General features: G+C 37.5%; 2 protein-coding genes across 2 annotated transcripts; both read left to right on the top strand.

The window, feature by feature from the left end:
- Nucleotides 1–775: 775 nt before the first annotated feature.
- fstl1a (follistatin-like 1a) lies at nucleotides 776–15,983 on the top strand. Its single transcript, XM_051905023.1, has 11 exons — nucleotides 776–886; nucleotides 975–1,031; nucleotides 9,152–9,253; nucleotides 10,409–10,538; nucleotides 10,914–10,946; nucleotides 11,256–11,386; nucleotides 11,469–11,590; nucleotides 14,728–14,840; nucleotides 14,951–15,061; nucleotides 15,197–15,297; nucleotides 15,502–15,983. The coding sequence occupies exons 1-11, from the start codon at nucleotides 884–886 to the stop codon at nucleotides 15,541–15,543; spliced, it is 945 nt and encodes a 314-aa protein (XP_051760983.1). The 5' UTR covers nucleotides 776–883; the 3' UTR covers nucleotides 15,544–15,983.
- Nucleotides 15,984–17,650: 1,667 nt separating this feature from the next.
- On the top strand, nucleotides 17,651–23,543 carry lrrc58a (leucine rich repeat containing 58a). Its single transcript, XM_051903832.1, has 4 exons — nucleotides 17,651–18,248; nucleotides 19,825–19,953; nucleotides 20,049–20,326; nucleotides 22,517–23,543. Exons 1-4 carry the CDS (start codon nucleotides 17,794–17,796, stop codon nucleotides 22,711–22,713), a joined length of 1,059 nt encoding a protein of 352 aa, XP_051759792.1. The 5' UTR covers nucleotides 17,651–17,793; the 3' UTR covers nucleotides 22,714–23,543.
- The last annotated feature ends 832 nt before the right edge of the window (nucleotides 23,544–24,375 follow it).

Here is a 24,375-nt window from a genome sequence, read left to right as displayed (position 1 = left end):
TTTAAATTCTGAATTTTAAATGTAACTTTTAATGAATTATAAAGTTACCCACATGTATATGCAAATTCTATTTCTATTGTATTGACCTGTTTACTGAAATAGTTTGGCAGTTGTAATCCATATAAATCATGCCAATAAAGTTGTACTGACTCTTAAGAATGGTGTGTGTGTATGTGTTGACCAAATGTCCCCACAAAGATAGTGATACTAGTAACTTTTGACCTGAAGGGGACATTATGTTTTTGTCCCCATGAGGAAAACAGCTTATAAATCATACAGAATGATGTTTTTTTTTTAAATGTAAAAATGCAGAAAGTTTTCTGTAATGGGTAGGTTTGGGATTGGGGATAGAATATGTAGTTTGTACAGTATACAAGGCATCATGTCTATGGAAAGTCCCCATAAAACATGAAAACCCAGTGCGTGTATGTGTATGTGTGTGTACAGGTAAGGCTATACTTGTGAGGGCCAAATGTCCATACTTACATAGTGAAATATTATGACAACAGACTAGTGAGGACATTTTACTGGTCCTCGCTAGTTAAAAAGGCTTATAAATCTGCCAAAACATGTTTTTATTTAAATCTAGTGTTTTGCATGTTTCAGTGAGGGTAATATTTAGGGGTTGGGTTAGTTAGGCCATAGAAAATATCATTAACCTGATATAAAAATCAATAGAAGTCTATACAATGTCCTCACTAATATAGTGAAACAAACACTATGTGTGTGTGTGTGTGTGTGTGTGTGTGTGTTTGGGGGTGGGGGTCTGGGGGAGGGTGAATCACTGGATCTCTCCAGAAGTCTGTAATGTTGTCCTTCAGTTCTTACTCTGTCCGTGCAGCAGCTCCTCTCATCTCTCCTTTTGTCCTCTCATCTGCTGATAATGGTAAGTCTTCAAGCTTTATGAATCAGACCTTATATGTGTAATGATACATCTGATATATTTGTTCTTATATTTTTGTGACTTTCCGCAGATTATTAGGATACTTTCTCCATTCATTGTCCTCTTCGTTGTCTGCTGTTACGCAGAGGTAAGACAGAAAGCTTCCTGAATTCTTTGGACAACATTTTCTAATAGAAGAAAAGGTGACTTTAAGAGTTGAACAGAGCACTTTTGTATATTTTCTATCTTTGGATATTGTCAACATGAATAACTGCAAATAACTACAGCCATAAATCCATCAGAGGATAAAATTTTTTTTGTTTTGTTTTGTTTTTTTTGTCTAATCATTTCAGACAGACAGAACCCCATTGAACCTTTTTTTAAATTTTATTTTGTAAGGGCATTGCATTGTGCTGTGTTTTAGGGATAAAGGAAATGTCTTTAAAAAATGGCCAGTGCTTTTTAATGTTTTTCTACTTTCTATTGTTTTCTCACTGTGATAGTTTGAAGTTACTGTAACTTCAGAAGCCCTGAAGCACCTTTTTTTCTGACTTTTAACCCAGCAGCGAGGGCGTCAGATGTAAGCTAAAGTTGTCTGGGCATGAACAGCTGCTGTTTGTCTTGGCAGGTAAAAGCAAAGTAATTGGTCTGTGGAGTAATGGAAAGCAAAACAACAGCAGACGTTACCACCTGGGTGGGATAAGGGCATTTTAACACTATTACTTCACACAGATGCAAAGGCACAGCCATTCTGTCTGTCACAAACACGTGTGTGCGCGTAACTATTACATTTGAAGCTCTGGCATGTGATCAGTCCTCTGGTCTTGTGCAGTGTTGACATAGTTAGACATGGCAGATGTGCTGGTCTTTTCATGTGGGCGCCTAGAGGCCTGTAACATCTGCACATCATCAGGACGAATGACCTTGTGCCTTTTCATTAGGAACCAAACAACAGTTCTCACACACCGGAGCTCTAGAGTTTAGTAAGAATAGTTGTGTGGAGGGTATATTTTTAGAGATGACTTCACAGGTACCATCTGGAACAGAATGATCTTTTGGAAAGTTGGGTGCCTGTAAGATTTTTGAAATGTTTTCTTTCAAAAACCCCAAGCTTTTGAATTGTAGTGTATGATTTATACACTTTTCCATCTTTACAGATTTTCCATTGTTGCATCAAACTCGATTAGACCTATTGTTTCCACTATGCAGGTTTAACAAAAGTTAGGGAGGAGCTAGTCAGGGTTGCCCAATTGCTACCCAAAACTAGCCCAATTGCATTTCAGAGGGGTCCCCCGGCGCGTTCCGAGAGGTAAAATCCACGTTTTTGCCAGGGTTCCCCTGATAAAATTCGTATTCCAGCAGCTAAATATATTATTTGGGATTGCTTCAACCCTCGGACATGAAAAACAACCCGCAGCAACGGTGTTAAAGTAGCCCAATTACACTGGAGCTATAGTCTCACGTAGCCAGACCTTCAGATTGACGGCAGCAGCTTTCATTGGCCAAGGACTGCCCAAGAGGACGTTTGACTGACATGTAACACAACCAATCACAGTTCGTTTTGTTCTGCGTCATGTTTAGGGAAAATGTAAAGTTGATGTCCCTACAGTAACAGACTGGCGTGCATCTAGTAGATTATTCATTCAAGAACATTGTGCAAGTTTACTGCAACAATGGAGCCGCGAACTTCACATACTTTTGAAAATCCAGCATTTAGCTGATCCTGGTAAGTGCTCATTGTCACAGTTGTAATCACAACGGCTTTCTTCTTTCACGTCCTTCTTCTTCTTCCATCAAACTGCCAAAGTCACTTGATTTCAGTAAACGAGGCTTTGTTACGTCATAAGTGTTTCGAAATTTCAGTGGTTCACCACTGGGGGGCGTGACTTGGGGGCAGTTTGATACACGCTCTGAACCGCTGATTCGAAACAAAAGATTCGTAAAGCTTCGAAGCTTCATGAAGCAGTGTTTTGAAATCGCCCTTCACTAGATATTGTGGAATAAAGTCGTTATTTTGTTTTTTTGCCGCACAAAAAGTATTCTCGTCGCTTCATAACATTAAGGTTGAACCACTGTATTCACATGAACTGTTTTAAATACGTCTGCTGGCAATAGAGGCCTCGCTGAGCCAAAATATCTTAATTTGTGTTCCAAAGATGAACGAAGGTCTTACGGGTGTAGAACGAGGGTGAGTAATTAATGACAATTTTCATTTTTGGGTGAACTAACCCTTTAAAGAACGTAACACACACATCTCCCGGACATCATGTTGAGTTCAACCAACCAGATGACGACTTCGAAAATCCTAAAGTGTTTCTAGTTAAGTGTATCATATGCATCAGACGTTCAGCTAGCGGTCCGTGGGCGTGACTAGGGACTAGACTAGGGAGGAGCATGTTTATGTCATCATGCTAAAGGTAAGGTAAATTCAAGTAAATTGGGACACTTTTGACAGTCATGTCAATGTCAAAAAGTGGCGTAATTTACTTGAACTCACCATGTATGCACAGACGTTTAATAGCCTATATTTCATTTGCCAGTTCCTCTAACATAATAAACACATTTATACTAGCATGTGACCATATGGACAAACATCCAGGCAGACAAAAGTATGTGATCTAGGCCCCCTGAGGCAGAGGGGGGCTTAAATGCTTTGCTCAAAAATACAGCAACTATAGATAACACAGTGTTATATCAGATCATTTGCATTCTGCTACTGCAGGGTACTAATCTAATGGGCGTCTGGATGGTGGCCTGTGAGTATAAATAAAGAGCGACATTTCTTTCAGTAGAGAATTCAACCAGTGGTGCCTGTGCAAAAGGTGATTGCTAGGCGGGTGGCTAAGGTCTTCTGAGAGGGTTTTGCAAGTTATTTGGTTGTTTATAAAACATAAGACAATCTGGTCCCATCTATGAACCTTTCTTCAACACTCTCTTTGTTTACTGTTGACTTGATGACTGTAGACATGTGTTTAAGTGCTCAGCAGAACTAGAAAGTAGGACTTTAGACATGTGTTTAAGTGCTCAGCAGAACTAGAAAGTAAGACTTTACTAATATTGCAGTAATAATGATCAATATGTATGGAAGTCTGAGAGAATAGAAATATGGATTTATCGATATACCAAAGCCCTGAGATTTAGCCTGAATGATTTAGTAGTATAACTCAGGTTTTCAAAAATGTGTTTATGAATTGAGAACAGACTAAATTGCTTCTTTTTTTTCTGTCTGTCTTTTTCTTTTTTTAAGTGCCATTTTTATATTTGTCAGCGCTGGGTTTTGACACATTTGACAATGTTTCTTACAAATGCTGCAGATTCTGCTGCAAACACACAGGATCAAACACTGTTAGATTGTGTTTTAGCACTTACTGAAGATTGTTGCAATGAAACATTATTGCAGTGTTGCAAAGTAGAGACATAGCACGCAATTCAGAATATTTAGCATAAGGCCTAAAAAACTTCTACCATTGACGAAGTGACCAAATTTTGTCTTGCATCTTGTCTTTGATGCATATTTGTGTTGTTTCATGCCTGGGTTATCAAATTGGTTTAAGTGGTTAAAATGTGGATAAGCAGATGTTTGTGTTTTTGTAGTAGTGGTTTTTTCTCTGTGGTTCCCTTATGGGTGTTAATGAATGTGAAACACGTGTTAAGATCATCCATACAAGGCAAGGTTGGTGTGTCTGACGCCCGTTTCACACATGATCCGTATGCGGTGCCGAAGCAGCATGGGCTCATTGTGCTTTTCTGTCTGAAATGGTTTAATAAAGGATCCAGTCTCTCTAAACTTTCTGAGAGCCTACTTTGCACTGATTGGTCAGATGGCCCAGTATGTTGTGATTGGTCTATCACTTACAGCGTGTGTCGGAAACAAAACGCCCATTATATCTGAATTTCAGCTCTGGAGGCTTCCTCAGCATTTGATAGGTAAGGGATAATGTACATCCAGCCGGTACAGTAAACTATGTAAAATCTAGTTTTGGGTTTTAATATTTTATTAGCTCACCAGACGCAAAACTTACTTCCACGAGGAAAAAACGTGTAAAGCGCTGACTTCAGTGACAGCTAACCGGATGTGCCTGTGTTATCAGTTTTCAGTGGTTGTTATCGAGGAATAACATACCGCTGGATGGTGCGATTGACCAATCAGAATCAAGTATTCCGACATTTTTACTGCATTATTTCAAGCACGAGTCCTCATCCTTTGGAAGACGAAGACCATAGGCTGGTATTACACACTGCATGAAAAGTAATATCTGAAAAAGCATAATAGGGGCACTTTAAAATCTTTATACAAGAAATCTTGTGGGCCATACTAAACTCTTTTCCCACCTCCATGATGAAATCAGTGCCATCCATTGCATTGCCTTTTCAAAATGTGAGGTAAGGTGTAGTTTTCCTGGCTTTACCCAGGACAGAAAATCATATTTTGACTGTGAAATAGTAGACTTTAATTATATGCATTTAAAGGCACAATATGTAACATTTTTGCCACTAGAGGTCGCCTATTCAAAACAAAGGCAAAGCTTGATGATGCCGAGATTAAGCACGGAATCATGGGAGATGTCGTCTTCACCTCACAGCCAGGGGAAAAGAATCCGATGGGACTCGGGCAGAAATCATGATCATGGATGAGATTATTAACGTTGCTGTAGGAGCTGAACCCCTGGAGCGATTGCTAATGAGAGATGAGCGCGACACAGGGCTCGAGAGCAGCGGAACTTTTATTATGCCACAGTCGCCGCTTCCGCTTCTTCCAGTCAAGCGTATGTGGGGTAAAGCAGCGCTGTTTTATCATATTAGATACATTTGAGTGTGTTGAAAATTGTTATAACGTTACTCTGCGCGTTCGCTCGGTGACTGCTATGAGATACTTGTTGCGCACCTAAGCTAGATCCATATTAATATAATCAAGAAATCGAGATTCAAACAATAAGACTAAACGTGTTGAGCTATATAACAATGATTAGTTTTCTATCTATAAATGTATCCAAACAGTTGTTCCCTTGTCTAATAAAACATATAATATATTAAAGCGTTTTTGGCGTTTCCATGGTTTCAACAAAATAAAACCGGAAACCTAGGGTAACGCGGGTGATGTGATTGATAGGCGACGCACAGACACGATGTGTGTCCTGGTTAAAATTGCTTATTTCTCTGGATTTAAACATTCTTGGAAACATTTGGGATAATGTAAGTACACAAGTCAACAAAATATATAACATTGTTCTAGTGGTTTTTGGATATTTTAATCCAAAAATATTACACATTGTGCCTTTAAGGTGAAATTACAACATGTTTGTGTCATTCCGTATTAATTTTGACCATGAACAAACAATGACCCATCACTTTGATTCTGGCAGCACAGCAAAAATAAATGATGGCTGCACTGTTGAATCTGCACTGCTTCTGCAACGCATTGCCAGATCGCATGTGTGTCCAGTGTGAATTCTCTGACGCGGGCAGGTACTGCAGTGCATACGGATTGTGTGTGTAAAACAGGCACAGACTGCATCAAAACAAAAGCCAGAATGAGAACAGGCAATAGGGTTTATTTCATGGTTAGGACCGTGAGTTTATAGTTCACTAATGCTGTGGTGTCATCTTACAGAGTCTGTCTGCTCTGATCTCATCAGACCATCTCAGCTGACACACTCTGGAATGTGAGGAATGTGCTGTCTGCCCTCTAGTTTTAGGTCAAAGCCTGGTGTTTGTGTGTCTTCTATACAGCCTGTTGGTGGTTGTATGTGTGTGTGAAAGGAGTTTCCGTTCAGCTCATTTCATTGGTGTTAATGTTCTGTTTAATCTGCGGTGGAATCTGTGACTCTTCTGGTGTCTGGACTCAAGGCACCATCTGTTAGGGTGTGAATTCCTCAGTATCTCGGCGCTCTCTCTCTCTCTCTCTCTCTCTTTGCATTTTTGCTAATATTAATATGTTTAACTTTCATTTCCTCATTCATAGCAGTGGGGGAAACGGAACACTGACTGTACTGATATACTAAATCAGTTTGATTGTACCTTAAACAAATGTAATACACTACAGTTGGGGTCAGTTCAATTTTTTTTACAATTTTTTAGTTTCAGTTTATTTACAAAACTGCATGCATCTTGAAGAACATTGTAGCTAGAACTACTTCTCTCTGTTTATGTACATGACGAGTCACACAGGTACTGGGCTACTCCACAGTGGTTGACATCTCGCTTGGTCTAAAATAGTCCGAATATAAACACTTATTATAGGCATAGCGTAAAAAAGTTAGATAGAAGATGAATTGAATAAGCTGCTTTCTATATTTTAAAAGAGCCATATATAAGAGCCATTGAAATATCTTAAATCAGACCCAGTCAAAAAACTTGTATCTTGTGAGGTATATGGTTAACTTTGGTCTGTTAACTGTAAACTCTGAGTCATCACTGGTAAACATATTTACATACGCATACACACACGCACACACTAACCACCGGAAAACTCTGACGCATTCCCCAAATGAAATGTTATTATTGCCACTCATTGCACATTTTATATGAAATATTCATTGCACGTGTACACATTCCCACTTGTGAGATAAAAAGCAAGAAAAGCATCTGTCAGCTCACATTAGGCTGCTCCACCCTACATAAGCCTCACTTCCAAATTCCAATACCATCCTATTGTCTTCCACAATCTTCCCAGTGAGATGTTAAAGGTCAGAGTTAAGGGTCACAGGACATTGAGAAATGGACAGATGTCCTAAGGTTGCATGTTAACATTTATCCAACTATTACGGCATCTTCCTGTACATTCTGATGCAGTCTGAATTGAGCCAGCAAGTATGCACTTGCATACTTCTGCTATATATATAGTTGTGGCAATAAAACACGGCTATGACTTCTTCACCCAACAGTTCTGTGTACCACTACACAACACCCACAGCAACCACTCTTAGCAACGTAAACTGTTTGTTCTCAGCTAATATTGTTCATTGAAACTTACTGTATTATGTAGAACTAGAAGAGTATTATGAGAAAGAGATCGAGTGAGCGAGTTTATTACCTGCATTCAGATTAGCATTTTCCTTCAGGTGACACACTCATAAAGACGTAATAATGTAACTTCTGTTGCTGTTCACGGTCCGGGACTATTTTTTCCGGAGGAAGGAAGGCTTTTAGTGACAGTTTACTTCGTTTAAGTTGCATTGATACATATTTTTGGCTTTAATATTTGTATTGTGTGGTAACCGTTTTATAAAAGCAATAAGGTACTTGAGGCTAGTGCTGTATCGTGAATAAGTCACGGCTGAATGGGTTGCTGGCGCTCCGCTTATTGCTTACATATTATATTATATTATATTATATTATATTATATTATAGCCTATTATATTGTCAAGGATATTACCAGTGTTCCATTTTTGGTCTTATTTGGTTGCACTAACTACCTAACTAACTAACTAACTAACTAACCTAATTGACAGAGGTGAAAGACTGCGAATTGGTACAAGTTAAAAAGATCTGGTGCTTAAAAATGAAACAAACATATTTTGGAACATATTTTCATACTTTTTTATCTCACCATTCTGACTTTATATCTTGCAATTCCGAATTGTGAGAGATAAACTCGCAATTGCAAGAAAAAAAAGTCAGAACTTTGAGATAAGTCGCAATTACCTTTTTTAATTGTTTTAATATATAGCATTCACAGATGTTGCAGAGATGGTTTGTATGTGTGTGGGAGTGTGTGCGCCATCTGTCTTGCAGACATGAGGTGCTTCTTTTATGTTAATATGTGTTTGAGTGAGTGACAGCATGCGCTGGTGTATTGTCATGGGCAGACTCTTTGTTACTCACCCTCTTTATTAGATGGCAAAGGTCAACAGGTCTGGCACCCATCTGGAGTTGTGTCAGTACGGCTTTCACTTCAGTCTGCACCAATCACACCGCACAATAAAAGGGCAGCAATGTCTGTGGGGAGTGAGTGAGCGAGTTCTGTTTATTTAGGTGAAAACAGGACAAGAGTACAAGATATGAAGTATACGCTGCCATCTTGTGGTTAAGTCTAAAACCTGCATGTGCGATAAAAAGGGGATTAGTATTTAGGGTTTGGTGTTTAATATTAGGACTAACTTAAGTGTTACTAAAGAGTAGGCTACTAAAACTATATGTCCTTCAGCATAAACGTATATTATTATAACTCATTTTTGAAGCGTTTCCCCTTCTTCCCCACTAGTTGGAGCCAAAGTCCTGTTTGGAGTAAATACACACATTTCTTTAATTTTTGTGTGTTGTGTGCAGGAGGTGAGGAGTAAAAGTAAAGTTTGTGCGAATGTGTTCTGTGGAGCTGGAAGAGAATGCGCTATCACAGAGAAAGGAGAACCAACCTGTCTGTGCGTAGAGGTGAGTCAGAGATGTGTATTCAGCCACACATTCACCGCGACCCTGAAAATACCCACTCAAACACATGCTACCTTTCTCATCAGGGTTGCCAGATCTGCCCAAAACGGTGAACGTGATTTCACAACATTTTCCCTTTATCAACATCTTTGTTGATCCTGGAAAAACGTTCCAATCAACCCAACTAGATTTGAGGGACAAATTTAGAGCTTATGTCAAGTTTAGGCTTAAAAATAGGTGCTTCTACAGCAGTGTTATTCATCTAACATTTCCCTCAGATTTTAGGAAAAGTTATGTTTAGGGTTAGCACTATGTTTTCAGACAGGAACATTTCTTACTTGCCAAAATCATGTTGACTGCTTAAAACAGTCCATTGCCCAGTTAAAATTAGTCAAAAAACTAGCCCAAAAAACATAAGGATACCATACCAAAGGAGCCCATAGGAGTTCAAAGGCTCCTTAAGTTACCACTGCCCTTCCCTCAATAAAAAATCTCCTTTCTCTCTTCTATATAGTGTAATTTATGCAATTATGTTAACTTGCAGGGAAAAATCAATTAAAAGTAGCCACTCTTTATGGTTCTCTGAAATGTTTTATAAACAGACTAGGGCCCGGTTTCACAGACAGGGCTTAGATTAAGCCAGGATTAGGCCTTAGTTCAGTTAGAACATTTAAGTACCTTTCATAAACATACCCTAGAGAAAAACATTTATTGTGTGCATCTTGAGACAAAACAATGGCACTGATATATTTTAAGGTATGTCAGTACAAGTTTCTTTCAGTTAAAACAGCTCAAACATGCATTTTAATCTGGGACTAGCTTTAGCCTTGTCTGTGAAACCAGGGGAAGATGTTTTACGTGATTAAACTAGGCTCTAAATTGGTCATGAAATAAAGAGCACTTTAAATTGGACACAGCCTTTTACATAAACTACAAAACACTGAAATGTTTTCACCTCAATTTTAAAAGTTGATTTTGCTATCCAAATATGCAGTATATGGTTGATAGGCATATTATTATTTGCATTTAGCACTGTTTTTTTTACCTCCTGTCCTATCATAACAGACATGTGACCCATTTTTTGAGTCAAGAACCACTGACATAAACGACATAGATATCATGAATGTACATTTATTTTAATGTGTGTGTTTTGATTAGCAATGTAAACCCCATAAGCGTCCAGTCTGCGGCAGTAATGGGAAGACGTACCGTAATCACTGTGAGCTGCATCGTGATGCCTGTCTCACTGGACTCAAAGTGCAGGTGGCCCATCATGGACATTGTGAAGGTAAGTGTGTATGTGGGTGTGTTTTCCATTCAACATTTATGTTTATAGTTCATAGTGTTTACATAGCATGATGCATTAATGGAATGTTACCATAAAGATTACGGACCTTTCCGTTTCAATGACTAGTGTGTGTAGATGCTTCACCACAAAACTGTAGATGTGCATGCGGATGTTGTTACACGAAATCTCACTGTAACCTAGTTTTGGGTGCTATTTAAATAATAGCAGCCATTTCCTCTCAGACATGTCACCACAATTTTCCACATTTGAATACATAAATATGAAAGACATTTTAAGAACTTCGCACAAAAAGCAGCTCCTGTTTTCAGCTGTCGATGAACGTCACTGACCTGATTTCTGTGTCTTCTTATTTAGAGAAAAAAAAGGAAAAGATCACCAACAGCCCAAGTGAGTAAACACACGTCTGTTTGAGAATTGATTATCATTAAACATTTCATTAAAAATGTGGAATTATGCCTTTTTATTGTTAGAGACCACCATCCAATGTCCAATACTCAGGCTTAAATAATGAGCATGAGTATGAGAAATAGGACCTAAAATGATCAAAAGTAGATGGTGATTAAAATCACATGATCATATTTTCATTTTAATCATTAACTATTCAAGGGTCTAAGATGCTGCTAAATATGTTCAGAAAGGGCATGAATTATTTTAGTTTTCAGATGTATAATTGTAATGTTGTGTTTTATTATTTAGTTGTTTGTTACCTTACGGACCGCAATGAGTTGAGGAGTCATGTGATTCAATGGTTGCAGTCTGAGGTGGAGCCTGATGGCTGGTTTTCTAAAGGATCCAACTTCTCAGATGTCCTGCTCAAATATTTCCAGGTCTGTGTGTTTAAACATATTGATTCATTGAATGCAAAGCATATGCCTTCATATATGCATGTCTGTCTTTTTTGTTACTCAGAACTATGATAATGGAGACGCTCAGCTGGATTCAACAGAATTCCTGAAGTTCATTCAGCATAATGAGACTGCAATAAATATCACCTCTCCTTACGCTGAGGAGGAGAACAACCGCCTGCTCAGGTCACACACACACCCCCATATTCATAACAAAGTCTCTTTTTTTATAAAGTGCAATATTGCACACTGCTGTTCAGAAGCTGGGGTCGATAAGATGTTTTTGAAAGTCTCTTGTTCAAAAAGGCTGGATTTATTTGATCAAAAATACAGTAAAAACAGCAATATTGTTAAATATCATTCCAATTTAAAATAACTGTTTTCTACTTTAATATATTTTCAAATGTAATTTATTCCTGTGAGGCAAAGCTGAATTTTCAGCATCATTACTCCAGTCTTCAGTGTTCAGAAATCATTCTTATTATTTTATAGTTAAAAAGAGCAGTATTTATGTGAAAGAGAAATCTTTTGTAACATTAAAAATGTCTTTACTGTCACTACTGATCAGTGTCAGTGTCCTTGCTGAATAAAAGTATTAATTTCTTAAAATCTTACTAAACCCAAAGTGTCATATACTGAATGCAACAATCCCCATTAATTCGCTTCATTACATTCCTTATGTGAGATGACACAAATATAAAGTTTTATGTGTAGCCTATATCTTTACTAAATTGGTAACCAAAATGAAGTGACTTGTATTTGGCTTGTCATTAAGTTTCATGTGCATGTAGATAATTTTAAGCATATTTCTTTTGAGGTAAATGGCTTTTACAGTGGATAAAGTGCACCATCATGTTAGTTTAGTTTAACATTGCATCTTTAAAGGATTCTCTCATGCATTCAGACATAACATTCATAATAGATGTCATACTGACATACTCTAACATGTTTATAATGTCCTATTGTCCTTGTTAGTTTATCTCCATCTCAGTATGACACACAGTCATGTTTTTTATCATTTGACCTGCACAAATCAGATAGAGACATTTTGAAGACAGTTGTGAGTTTTATTAACATGAATACTGTCTTTATCCATCTTTATCACTATCTGTGTCAATACTCTTTACAGCCATTTCTGATAATGTCTTTCTGAAGATTCTGAAAATCTCTCTGATATATCTCTGGGCTAGTCTATAAAACGTAATGATTATGACCCCACTGTCCTCTGACAGCTGCGCAAAGCAAGTCTTTCAGTATGCTCACACAATAAGACAAGACAAAACAAGATTTTGGCTTTATATACAGCTGTATTTATTTTGTGCATTTAGCATTTAAATTGTATTACATTTTTAACATTTTGGCCAATAGGAACAGGCGCAAAATTGAGTATACGAAACGAGTTCTTTGGAAGGTCAATGCCGATACTGATATCTAGAGATGAGGTTGGCCAATGGCCAATGTATGCACGTATGCAGATTGTATTACAAATGCAGAATTGCTTAAAATATATGCTTGGCTATTTTACACATTAAAGGGTTAGTTCACCCAAAAATTCTGTCATTAACTACTCACCCTCATGTCGTTCCACACCGTAAGACCTTCGTTCATCTTCAGAACACAAATTAAGATATTTTTGATAAAATCCGATGGCTCAGTGAGGCCTGCATTGACAGCAAGATAATTAACACTTTCAATGCCCAGAAAGCTACTAAAGACGTATTTAAAACAGTTCATGTGACTACAGTGGTTCAACCTTAATGTTATGAAGCGACGAGAATACTTTTTGTGCGTCAAAAAACAAAATTACGACTTTATTCAACAATATCTAGTGATGGGCGATTTCAAACACTGCTTCATGAAGCTTTACAAATCTTTTGTTTCGAATCAGTGGTTCGGAGCGTGTATCAAACTGCCAAAATCACGTGATTTCAGTAAACGAGGCTTCGTTATGTCATAAGTGTTTCGAAATTTCAATGGTTCACCACTGGGGGGCGTGACTTTGGCAGTTTTATAAGCGCTCCGAACCACTGAATCGAAACAAAAGATTCATAAAGCTTCGAAGCTTCATGAAGCAGTGTTTTGAAATCGCCCATCACTAGATATTATTTAATAAAGTCGTTATTTTGTTTTTTTGGCGCACAAAAAGTATTTTCGTTGCTTCATAACATTAAGGTTGAACCACTGTAGTCACATGAACTGTTTTAAATATGTCTTTAGTAGCTTTCTGAGCACTGAAAGTGTTACGACAGTAACATTTTTGGGTGAACTAACCCTTTAATTACATAGTCCATTACAGTCCAAACTGTAACACATTTTAACATGGAAGATCACTATGAAAAATAGAAACAATCCAACCCTCTCCATTGACTTTGTATTGCTTGTCATTTCTTGCTTCTAACAAAAGACAAATCAATGCCCAAAAGCTGCTGTGTGACAGGATGTACAGCAAACAAGCTAAAAAACCCAGAACTAAGTTTTTATAAGCTACCGAACCGTAAAAACCAGCCTTTAAGGAGAGAAAAGTGGATACAGGCAATAAGATGTGAAGCATCAGCAGGAAGAATGGGTAAATTGTGGCATCCTGACACTCACTATGCCTTTGTGTGCAGGTTCACATAGGGTGGTGAAATAATCTTTCAACATGGTTAAAAATAATGAATGTCTTGTCGCAGATTATGTTCCTCTCTAGTGGGTGTATTGCCTGTGTCCACTTTTGTGTCCTTAAATGCTTGCTTTTTTTAGCTTGTTTGCTGTACACCCTGTCACATAGCAGCTTTTAGACATGACAGAAATGACAAAGAGGCAGCTTCACGCAATACAAAGTCAATGGAGAGGGTCGGATTGTTTACATATTTACGCCGAACGCTTTGAGTGCGTGTTGGAAATCAGGAATGGTGAGAGAACATTGTGCTTGGTATGTTTCTTGTCTTCAAACCAAACTTGGGTCTTCAGTCTACAAAGTTTAAATCTCATCTAGCTAGCACGCTTCCCATAATGTTTACGCATTAGGTCAGTAGGCGGACTTTAGTGGCTGTTCGAACACATTCAACCACATAAGCATTTACACTATGAAAGCAATCCGGTTCGAAAGCGTTTTCAACTACCTCTGGAAGTGGTCGAAAGTGGACAAGCTCAAAATGTTTTACACCCTGTTTACACCTGAATTTATCGTCGGCTACCTGTGATCTGAACAAAACGCATCTTAATACCAGCTGTAAGCAGGGCCAATGAGAAACTGAAGTAGTGCTGAGACTTTTTTCTTAATGGGTAACTGCAATAAAATGGATGCAATAAAATATTAAAAACAGTGGTGTGTTCTACAGGAGTCTGTGTGTGGATGCCCTCATCGAGCTGTCTGATGAGAATGCTGACTGGAAACTGAGCTTTGATGAGTTTCTCAACTGCCTCAGGCCTGGATTCAACCCTCCAGAGAGGAGTAAGACCACTCAGCCCACTTTCCCTGGCATATACCGCACAGTATAATATATAAACAGACCTATGTATGAACATATAGCCTGTGTGTTGAGTGCTGTTGCATGTTTTCAGAGTGCGCCTTAGAGGATGAGACGTACGAGGATGGTGCTGAGACTCAGGTGGAATGTAACAGCTGCGTTTGTGCCTGCGGGAACTGGGTTTGCACCGCTGTTATTTGTGATGGTGAGCCAAAACTCTGACCTGAGATATTGCTGTTGTTTTTTCTGCAAAGGCTGGGATATGGACAGCAAAGCTGGATAAAATTACATTTTTCTGTGGAATGTGGTCTGACTTTCTGTCTTCTCTCTCTCTCTACAGGTACAAATAAGTTACCTGCTCTTGAGGAAATGGAGGGAAATAATCAGGAGATGACGGAAGAGGAGTGGACTCAGCGAGTGGCTGAACTCAATAAACATCAGGTTGGTACAGAGTATAATGCTGTAAACTTGAGCTTTCAAGTGTTGACAAATTACATAATGTTCTTCTAAGAAGGCACTATTGATTAAGTGTGATGGCATGTGCATTTTTCTGTACTGTTTTTACCTGTCTGTTGTATTTGACTGGGCCATTATGGACCTAAAGCAAATAAAATGTGTGACTTTGGAATTGTTTTGCCCCCATAGGAAACTGTGGAGAAGATGAAATTGGCAACTAAAGAGGTTTGAGGAGCAGTTCAAGAGGAATAATGAACATTGTCCAATTTCAACTTCAGTCAACCTGTGTTTGAATGGAAAGAGAAAGTTTCATAATTTTATTTAGTTTATTATATTAATTATTGAAGTCAAAGGTGTGTTCTGTTTTATTATTTGTTATAGTCTTTTTTTATTTGTTTGGGGATAATATAAGAGAGTATGTATGATTTGTACTTGTAGTGTTAAATTACTGCAAACCTTTTGTAATGTACACATTCAGTGTACTTTTGATGTTTCTAGGCAGGAGGTTCATAGTTCATCTTAAACTGTTCATTCATAAACATCTTAACCCCCCCAAATATCTCATGTACAGTGTAGAATTTCCATTGCCTTTCAAGGTTTTTGGACAATGTCAGCATAAATGCCTATTATTTTGTGATGACTTTGCATTAATAAAGTGCTGACACAAACTATGCAACATCTGGTCTGTTTACTTGTTGTTTTGGCCATTTTTCATCTGAGCAGGCTGGGAGACCATTTTAAACTGGCTGAGACCAGCTTAGGCTGGTTTAAGATCATTTTTTAGCATGTTTATAAATCATCTCAAACTTCTCTAAATCATATTGTTTTCTATTTGATCTGTTATTTATTAACCTTAACGGGCAATCAATCAATAAAACTATAAAGCAATAGTCTTTAAAAAAAAAGGGCCAAATTTAATCTAGTAATCAGGCATCACAGCTGCCGAATGGGCATGTCTGATTGTGACGTATATATTGACGAATATAACTACATAGGGGAGAGTGGGGTAAGATGAGCCATTTTTTACTTAAGTGGTCCACAAGATAAGGGAAAATGAGGCAGACATACAATGAAAGTATCCTGAAAGCATTTCAGGATGTTTCCTATCAATTTAAATGATCGGAATACATCACTGACAAAGGGTTTGAAAAACATGGCTTCCTAATAAAAAAATAAAAAAGTGTTTCTGTGGCTCAATTTGCCCCCAGTTAAGGGTAAGTTGCACCATCTGGGTGTAAACTGACAATCTAACTGTATCTGAATCAAACCCATGTGAAATTTTAAAGATAATTTACCTTTTTAAAAACTAATTGAATAATCAGTTTTCCTTTTACAAATATTCACATTTCTTTTCTTAAGATTAACTTAAACAACATATAAAACCATCCAAAGGAAGTTTAAATTTCAATATATTTCATTGTTTGCATTTTGAAAAAAAATGTGTTCTTCTCAAAAACAGACTAAACAGAGTTTGTTGAATAAAACTAAATAAAAACTGAATTTGAATAATAATAAATGTCACTGAAACTAATAAACATTTTATTCAAAAGATTCTTGGTAGCTTTTCTGCAATGTCGAACATGTTAGGCCATTAGGGACTATAAGTGAAAAATATATATGATTATAATCTGGTGCAAAGCATTTTGTGGTTCTAATCAGAGAAGGATTTAGTGCACTTGAACACTGTCCCTATCAAATAAACTGGTAAAACTTTAGAATAATGGTCCGTCATTAATACAGTATGTAACTATGCAGGACAAATGAGTAGTACCACATAACCTTCAGTGCCATATGGGGTAAGCTGAACCGCTAAATCAATTTACCTCACAGCATTTTTCTCACTTTGCCCCATAGCTGCCATTTTGCAAAAAACTACCCAGCTTACCAATGAAAGTGTAAGGGGTCAACCCGCTGGCTCATCTTACCCCACTCTCCCATAAATACGTATATATAAATATATCAATATAACTACAGGAACTGTTATGACTACAGTAAGCCCTGGCATGCTCATGCCAATAAAAAGAGTACTGTCCCTCAAAGTCAAATACCTTTTCATTGTCTCACCATCTACATGTGGACAATAGCTTTATGCTTTATGCATTTAATGCAATCACTAATCTTTAATAAAAGCAGATCTACTGATTGCCAACAGGTTTTTATGTAAACCAGGCACTCAAACTAAACGTGAGGGTTGCATAATTTTGACTTATGAGACGGAGCAAACTTGCAGTGCATCATGTGTGGATGACCAACCACTGACTGCAGGAGGCGTGACACGCGCATTCTAGTACAGATAAAACCACTAGTCTTAGGACAGGAGCGCGCACCTCGGACACTTTAAGTGTAATAAGTGTATGGATTATAACTCGAAGCGATATATATATATATATATATATTTTTTTTTTTAGATTTCTCCACCATTAAAAGTGTGATACTTTATTTTATTCCTATATTGTTATTTTCCTTTATTAAATAATCCATATGGCTCGTTTCCCAAGCATGGACGACAAGTGTGCTGTTTTACAATTATCACGTATGAATCTGGAAGACTTGAACTTGGATCATCTCACGGAAAGTAAAAGAAATCAAATCCAGCAGCTGCATCTCACTTACAATCGTTTATTACTTCTTCCACCTTCCGTTTGTTTTCTATCCAACCTGGAATATCTGGATATGAGCAATAATGCGCTCACGGTCATACCAGATGACTTTATGCGACTAACAAAACTAAAGACGTTTGTAGCAAAGAACAATCTTCTGAATGAGTCATCGTTCCCTAAGGAGTTTGGAAGCATGCAGGTAGAAACTCTGAATATGAGTGGAAACAGGTTTGAGGATATTCCCACGCAGTTTCTAAAAATGACCACACTACAGTCCCTGTCACTTGGAGGAAACAGATTGAAGAACATCCCTTCAGAAATAGAGAACCTGACCAGGTATGAGTTTGTTTCTTCTGCTTAAGGGCAAACTAAGCAGCTGATTAGAGCAGTGTTCTGTGTGGGAAATGGCTCTCAGTCCACAGCTGACCTGGGAACTGCCCTTTAAGACGACGACCCTATAATAATAAGAGATAATAATGAGAGAGAGAGAGAGAGAGAGAGATTGAGAAACTTTATACTCTATCTATCTGTTGAGGGCTGTTGAGCAGACAGACTCAGGTCTGACCCGATCAAAACCATGGACTGTTGCTGGTTTCAGGTAAAAACTAACCAATAGAATGAAAGAACTTAAGTTAAGTACTCTTAGACAAATAATTAAACATGACATAACAGACTGTTTACTCTGAAGTTAATGATCTCTCCTGTCATTCAAACCTAGAAAGCTAAAATTAGATTCCCGTTTCATCATGACATTGCTAAATTTTTTACTTCTCTGTATTTCGATGAACTTTGATCTTCCTCCTATTGGTGGGACACTGTTTTTCCTTTGTAAATGGTTTTGTCCTCATTGTGATCACCTCTACAATACAGTGATTTTGGGGCAATTTTCCAAGAAGAGAAAGACTGAGCATTTTAAGTTTGTAAATCTGATAAAAGTCTGTTTTGTCAACTTGTAGAGGGTCAATGAAGTGACGGGTCATTTTTTTTGTCCAAAGGCCATAATAATATTAAAAAACAAAGATATGACATCCAAAGTATGTAAGGCAGTACAACTAGATCTCTTTTATTGAATCCAAAAGGTCTTATTTATATTTTGCTACATATAAAGGTATTTTAAAAATGTTTAAGTGGCAAAAGGTCATTCGGTTTAACCGTCCAAAGGCTAATACAGCCATTTCATTTGTGATTAAAATATCTTAAAATGTAATGTATATATTTTTTATTCTGGCATGATTCTATAACATCATATATCAACATAGTGCAAAATGTTATTAAAATTATGTGTAGAAGTCATTGCTTTGTTATGAGAAAGAATGTCCAGAAAAATGAATTTCATTGATGTCATTTGGAGTAATATAAAGGGACCATTTTGGATCAAGTCATGTGGTCAATATCATGTGACATAATTCAGGCACCTGCAAAGGACCACATGGTCATGAAGCAAATTAACTAACTTTCTGTTAACTATTTGAAAATTTTTTCACTTGCTCATACGCATGTCCCGAAACATCAGGTCATTCGGTACAACTGCTATAAAACATGAAAAATGTTGTAATATTTTAAAAACTTGTACTAAATATAAAATGTTTGATTGTCCTTTTGCTAGCTAGCTAGATATCAGCCTGTTAGCACTGTTTGAAAATAACGTAGAACCGTAATTTTGGTTAAACTAAATTACTTTTTTGGTGACAAATTTTGTCCATCTTGTAAAAAAAATGACAAAAGCAGTGTTAATTGATTATAAAAACCACATAATCTCATTGTTAACACTTAATGAAACTTCAAAACATTATTCGTCAATGACCCAGGAGTAAATGCTAGCATATAGCTAGACTCAAAGCTAACACAAACTAAAAGCTACAAAACTTTTTTTTTAATTTCATGGGTCTTTAACTTTTGACCTCTGCTACAGTCTAGAGATGCTGTATTTGGGAGGGAACCTCATCTCCTCCATCCCACCTGAGTTGGCTAACCTCACCAGTCTGAGATACCTGGTTCTGTGTGACAATCGCATCCAAAGCATACCACCCCAGCTCAACAAGTGAGATCTTTTGCTACTTATACTCTTACTGTATGTTGTAAAGTCAAAGCAGTGAGGTGGTTTTTAATGTTATCATCTGATTTCTCTCGTTGCAGACTACACTCCCTGCTCTCTCTCAGTCTCCACAACAACCTGCTGACCTTCCTTCCTCGTGAGATCCTCAGCCTCATCCATTTGCAGGAGCTCAGTCTCCGTGGAAATCCTCTTGTTGTGCGCTTCATCAAGGACATGACCTACGACCCTCCATCCCTGATGGAGCTAGCAGGGCGCACGATCAAGTCCCAGAACCTTCCGTTCCGCTCGTGTGACCTACCATCCAATCTGATCCATTATTTAAACCTGGCTAGCGAATGTCCAAATCCAAAGTGTGCAGGTAGGGGAGCACAATAAGACTGTATAATCAGTGAAAAAGTGACTTATTTAGGAAAACGGTCTTATCGAATCTAAATCTTGCAAGGATAACACTGCTTTAAACAATATGATGCATTAATTAAAGGAATATTCTGGGTTCAGTACCTGTTAAACTCAATTGACAGAATTTTGATTAGTACAAAAACATTATTTAATTATTTCAACATTAAACATAACTTGTCCCTTATTTTCTTTAAAAAAAAAAAAAAAAAAGCAAAAATCAACATTACAGTGGGGCACTTACAATGGAAGTGAATGGGACAATTTTTGAGCTAAAAAATGTGCTCAATTGTGCTAATTTTAAAAATGCACTTACACCTATTGCTCTGTTAACACTTGTGTTTGAGCTGTCAGGCAGTTTAACTTAAAATTATTTTTACTGTCGTGTTAACTTGTATTGTCTTTTGTGTTTTCATGGTGACAAACAGTGTTGGGGGTAACACATTACAAGTAATGCGAGTTAATTACTTTTTTCAAGTAACTTATAAAGTAACGCATTTCTTTTAAATTTACAACAAAATACATAAATTACTTTTTCAAATAAGTAAAGCAAGTTACTTTGTTTTCTAATTTATTGCCCATGTTGTGAGAAATCGTGAGTAAGTGCAGAGGTGTTGCGTTCGCTGTGTGAACATGATTGGTTATTCTAGACTAGTTCTATACTAAATGTGAGCAGGCATTTACTTAGGCCCTGTCCCAAATGGCACCCTAAACACTCACGGCCTTCCTACGAGTCCACACTTTCGTGATGTAACGTCGCTTTGACTGTCGGGAAGAAGCACCAGTGCGGGCTCAGCAAAAGTGCGCATCGAGGGCACATATCGGCCGCAAAGGGGGCGCTCGCGAGCACCCTTCTGAAGCCTAAAATTGACAAATGGGACACCCTCTGGTCTCGTGGACAGACACGTGCACGCGGCAGCCATTGTAAGTCCACAAGACCAAAAGTGCATAGAAGTGTGCCATTTGAGACAGGGCCTTATTTACTTCTCCTGCGTCCTATTCTTCTTCAATCCAGAATGGCAGCACAGCTGAAAGGCTTGTTTGTTTGAGCTGCGCCCCCTACTGTACAGGTGTGAATTTGCATTTTCTTCAGCCTGAGGCTTATTCATTTCATTTTTGGTGTGAAAGAGCCATTACATTTGCCAAAAACAAACAAACAGCCCAGCCCAGATGAGAAAAAATAACAGAAAAGTAATGTAACGCATTACTTTCCATAAAAAGTAAGTAACACAGTTACTGTTTTAGGGAGTAACGGAATATTGTAATGCATTACCTTTAAAAGTAACTTTAGCCCAACACTGGTGACAAAATTGTAAAAGTTGATATAACTTTACAAAGAAAAGATTATATGACACTGCAAATGGGATCTTTGCAAAAATAACAATCTGACTTTTGCATGCGAACGAGACAAAGTTAGAAACCTCTGCATGCTCACGTGAAACATTTCAGTGTTTTACGTGAAACTTTCATGTGTACATGACAATTTTTTTGTGCAGACTCAACTTTCTGGTGTTCGCATGGAAAATGTCTCATATACGTACAAATGCGCAGACATTTTGCGTACGCACTTTTTTTTTTCTTGTTTGCATGTGAATATGGCTTTCTGGCTTTCTGTGTTTTCACTGTTATACGGAAGGGGGTGCTATTATGCGTCTTCTGAGAATCTCCGGATCAAAGTGCAAGCACAATCGATAAAAGCATTGCTTTTCTCAGCTTTTTGTTCGAAATGTTGCTTTTTTATGAAACTTAACATTCAATTGTTGATAAAAAAAAAAAGAATGCATGAAGCTAGAATAAAAGTTTTCTTTTGATAAATTGCATGTTCAGATAAAAAAAAAAAAATTACCAAAAATGCTGGTAGTGGCTGGCAACTTTTTTAAAAGAGTGCTGGCAGGAAAAGAGTTGACTAAACTGTGACTAAACTGATTTGTGATTGAAACTGAGAATTTTAACATTTACAGATTTGCCCCATTGACAAATTTTTGCTTTTTTAAAGAAAAGGACAGATTCTTTTTTGTGATAATCAGTATTATGCCAAAATAATAATGCTATTATTACTTTATAAGTTGACAAAAAGCAGATATTTATCTTTGTCTTTGACATTTTGAATATTTGTCCACCTCTTGACACTTCTCCACATCATGCCCTTCAGGTGTTTACTTCGACTCATGTGTGAGGCACATCAAGTTTGTGGATTTCTGTGGGAAGTACCGCCTGCCGCTCATGCATTACCTCTGTTCCCCGCAGTGTTCCTCTCCCTGCAGCTCAAACCCACAGAGCGACGCAGAGTCAGGAGAGGAGGAGAACAGCGTCCCCGCAGACAGACTCCAAAGGGTACTGCTGGGATAGGACAAACCTCCAACAGGGACAGATACCTGTCACAGGACTTACATTAAATGATTAATTTCATGTTTTGTAGACCTATACAAAAACACTCAGTTTAGTGACTCAACAAAAAAGCACTCACTATTTAGTAGTTAAACAGTGATTAAAAGAGGAAGGTTTGAACTGTAAATCAAAGTTATTAGGTTTCTGTCATATTATTTGGTTGACTTCAGAAGACTTTTGATAATGTATATAATCAAATGGATGACTTTTACAGTTCTTTTATGATGGTTTTTATGGAGAATTAACTGTTTATGTTCCATGGAGACCAAAAGAAAACTTTACATGAGGGTAAGGAATGAAAATTGTGAACTGTTCCTTCTTAGAACATTGCTCATAATGCATCTGAAAACGTTTGCATCTTGCCTAAAACAGTATTTCAAGTGGGTCAGCTTGACATAGACAAAACCTACTGCTAAATAGAGAACAAATGGACTGCTTTGCACTTCTGGAAAATGTGATCAATACGTGAACAGTTACTCTTTGACCTTTTCTTTGTATTGACTGTTAATCTTCCCTAACTCTTCTGTCCAAAGGTCAGGTTATGGACTATGATGGCTACTTCACACAGTTCGAGAATGTATGTAAAGCTATCGTCCATGACAACCTTAAAATAGTTACATGCTAAAGAACACTTTTTTTTTTTTTTTTTTGTATTTTGTCTTATTGTCAGAAGTTTGGCTATAGCGACAAGGTTTCAGATCAGTATTAAGCAGTAGTGTTTACTGTCTCTAAAAGAGCTCATAATGGTACTAATAACAATAAAACATAGATACTATACACCTTAATGATAACTTATCTGCTGTGTGTGTGTTTCTCATCAGCACTAGTTTTCTCAGTCAGTCCGACTTATTAGATCATACAGTGATGATAATTTTAACAGTATTGCACAATGTGGATGGCTTTGTCTGAGGGTTTGGGTCAGTGAGTTCACATCAATATCTGACAGCTGCATTTATGGCCAATTTCAATGCACTCTTCTAGCACCAGATGCGGCTATAACTCTTATTGCAAATATCAGTCTTCTATCACTGTTTACGATCTTACAGTGACATGACACAGATTGCGACAACTCTCTGGAATAATAGGACAGTTTTACAAAAGAATCTGAAAGGTAGGATGAGTCAGCAGTACTTCACAGGTCTGACTCAGGACATTTTAGTGCACATAAACAGGTTTAGATTTAAATCAAGAAAAGGATTAAGTATATAATGCTGTTAAAAAAAAAAAAAAAAAAAAAAAAAAAAAAGGGCTTCTCTGGTTCCCTGGATTGGTCAAACTGGTCTGTTAAAGGAGGATTTGGGCACTAGCTTGGGAGACAACTAGCCAAGACCAGCAAGCTTTTCAGAAGGAAAGATCTCTAGCCCATATTTCAAGACTCATGTGGATGGTAAAGAGGAAAAATAACCCGACATTGTAATCTTACTTTACAGTGTTTCACAAGACCAGAGTCTAATGTACTAGTGCTCCAGTTAAAGGGTTAGTTCACCCAAAAATGAAATTTCTTTCATTAATTACTCACCCTCACGTTGTTCCACACCTGTAAGACCTTCATTCATCTTTAGAACACAAAGGGTTAGTTCACCCAAAAATGAAAATAATGTCATTAATTACTCACCCTCATGT

The sequence above is a fragment of the Ctenopharyngodon idella genome, chromosome 1 (genome assembly GCF_019924925.1).
Source record: "Ctenopharyngodon idella isolate HZGC_01 chromosome 1, HZGC01, whole genome shotgun sequence".
NCBI classification, from domain to species: domain Eukaryota; kingdom Metazoa; phylum Chordata; class Actinopteri; order Cypriniformes; family Xenocyprididae; genus Ctenopharyngodon; species Ctenopharyngodon idella.
This window is presented reverse-complemented; position numbering and strand designations above follow the sequence as displayed.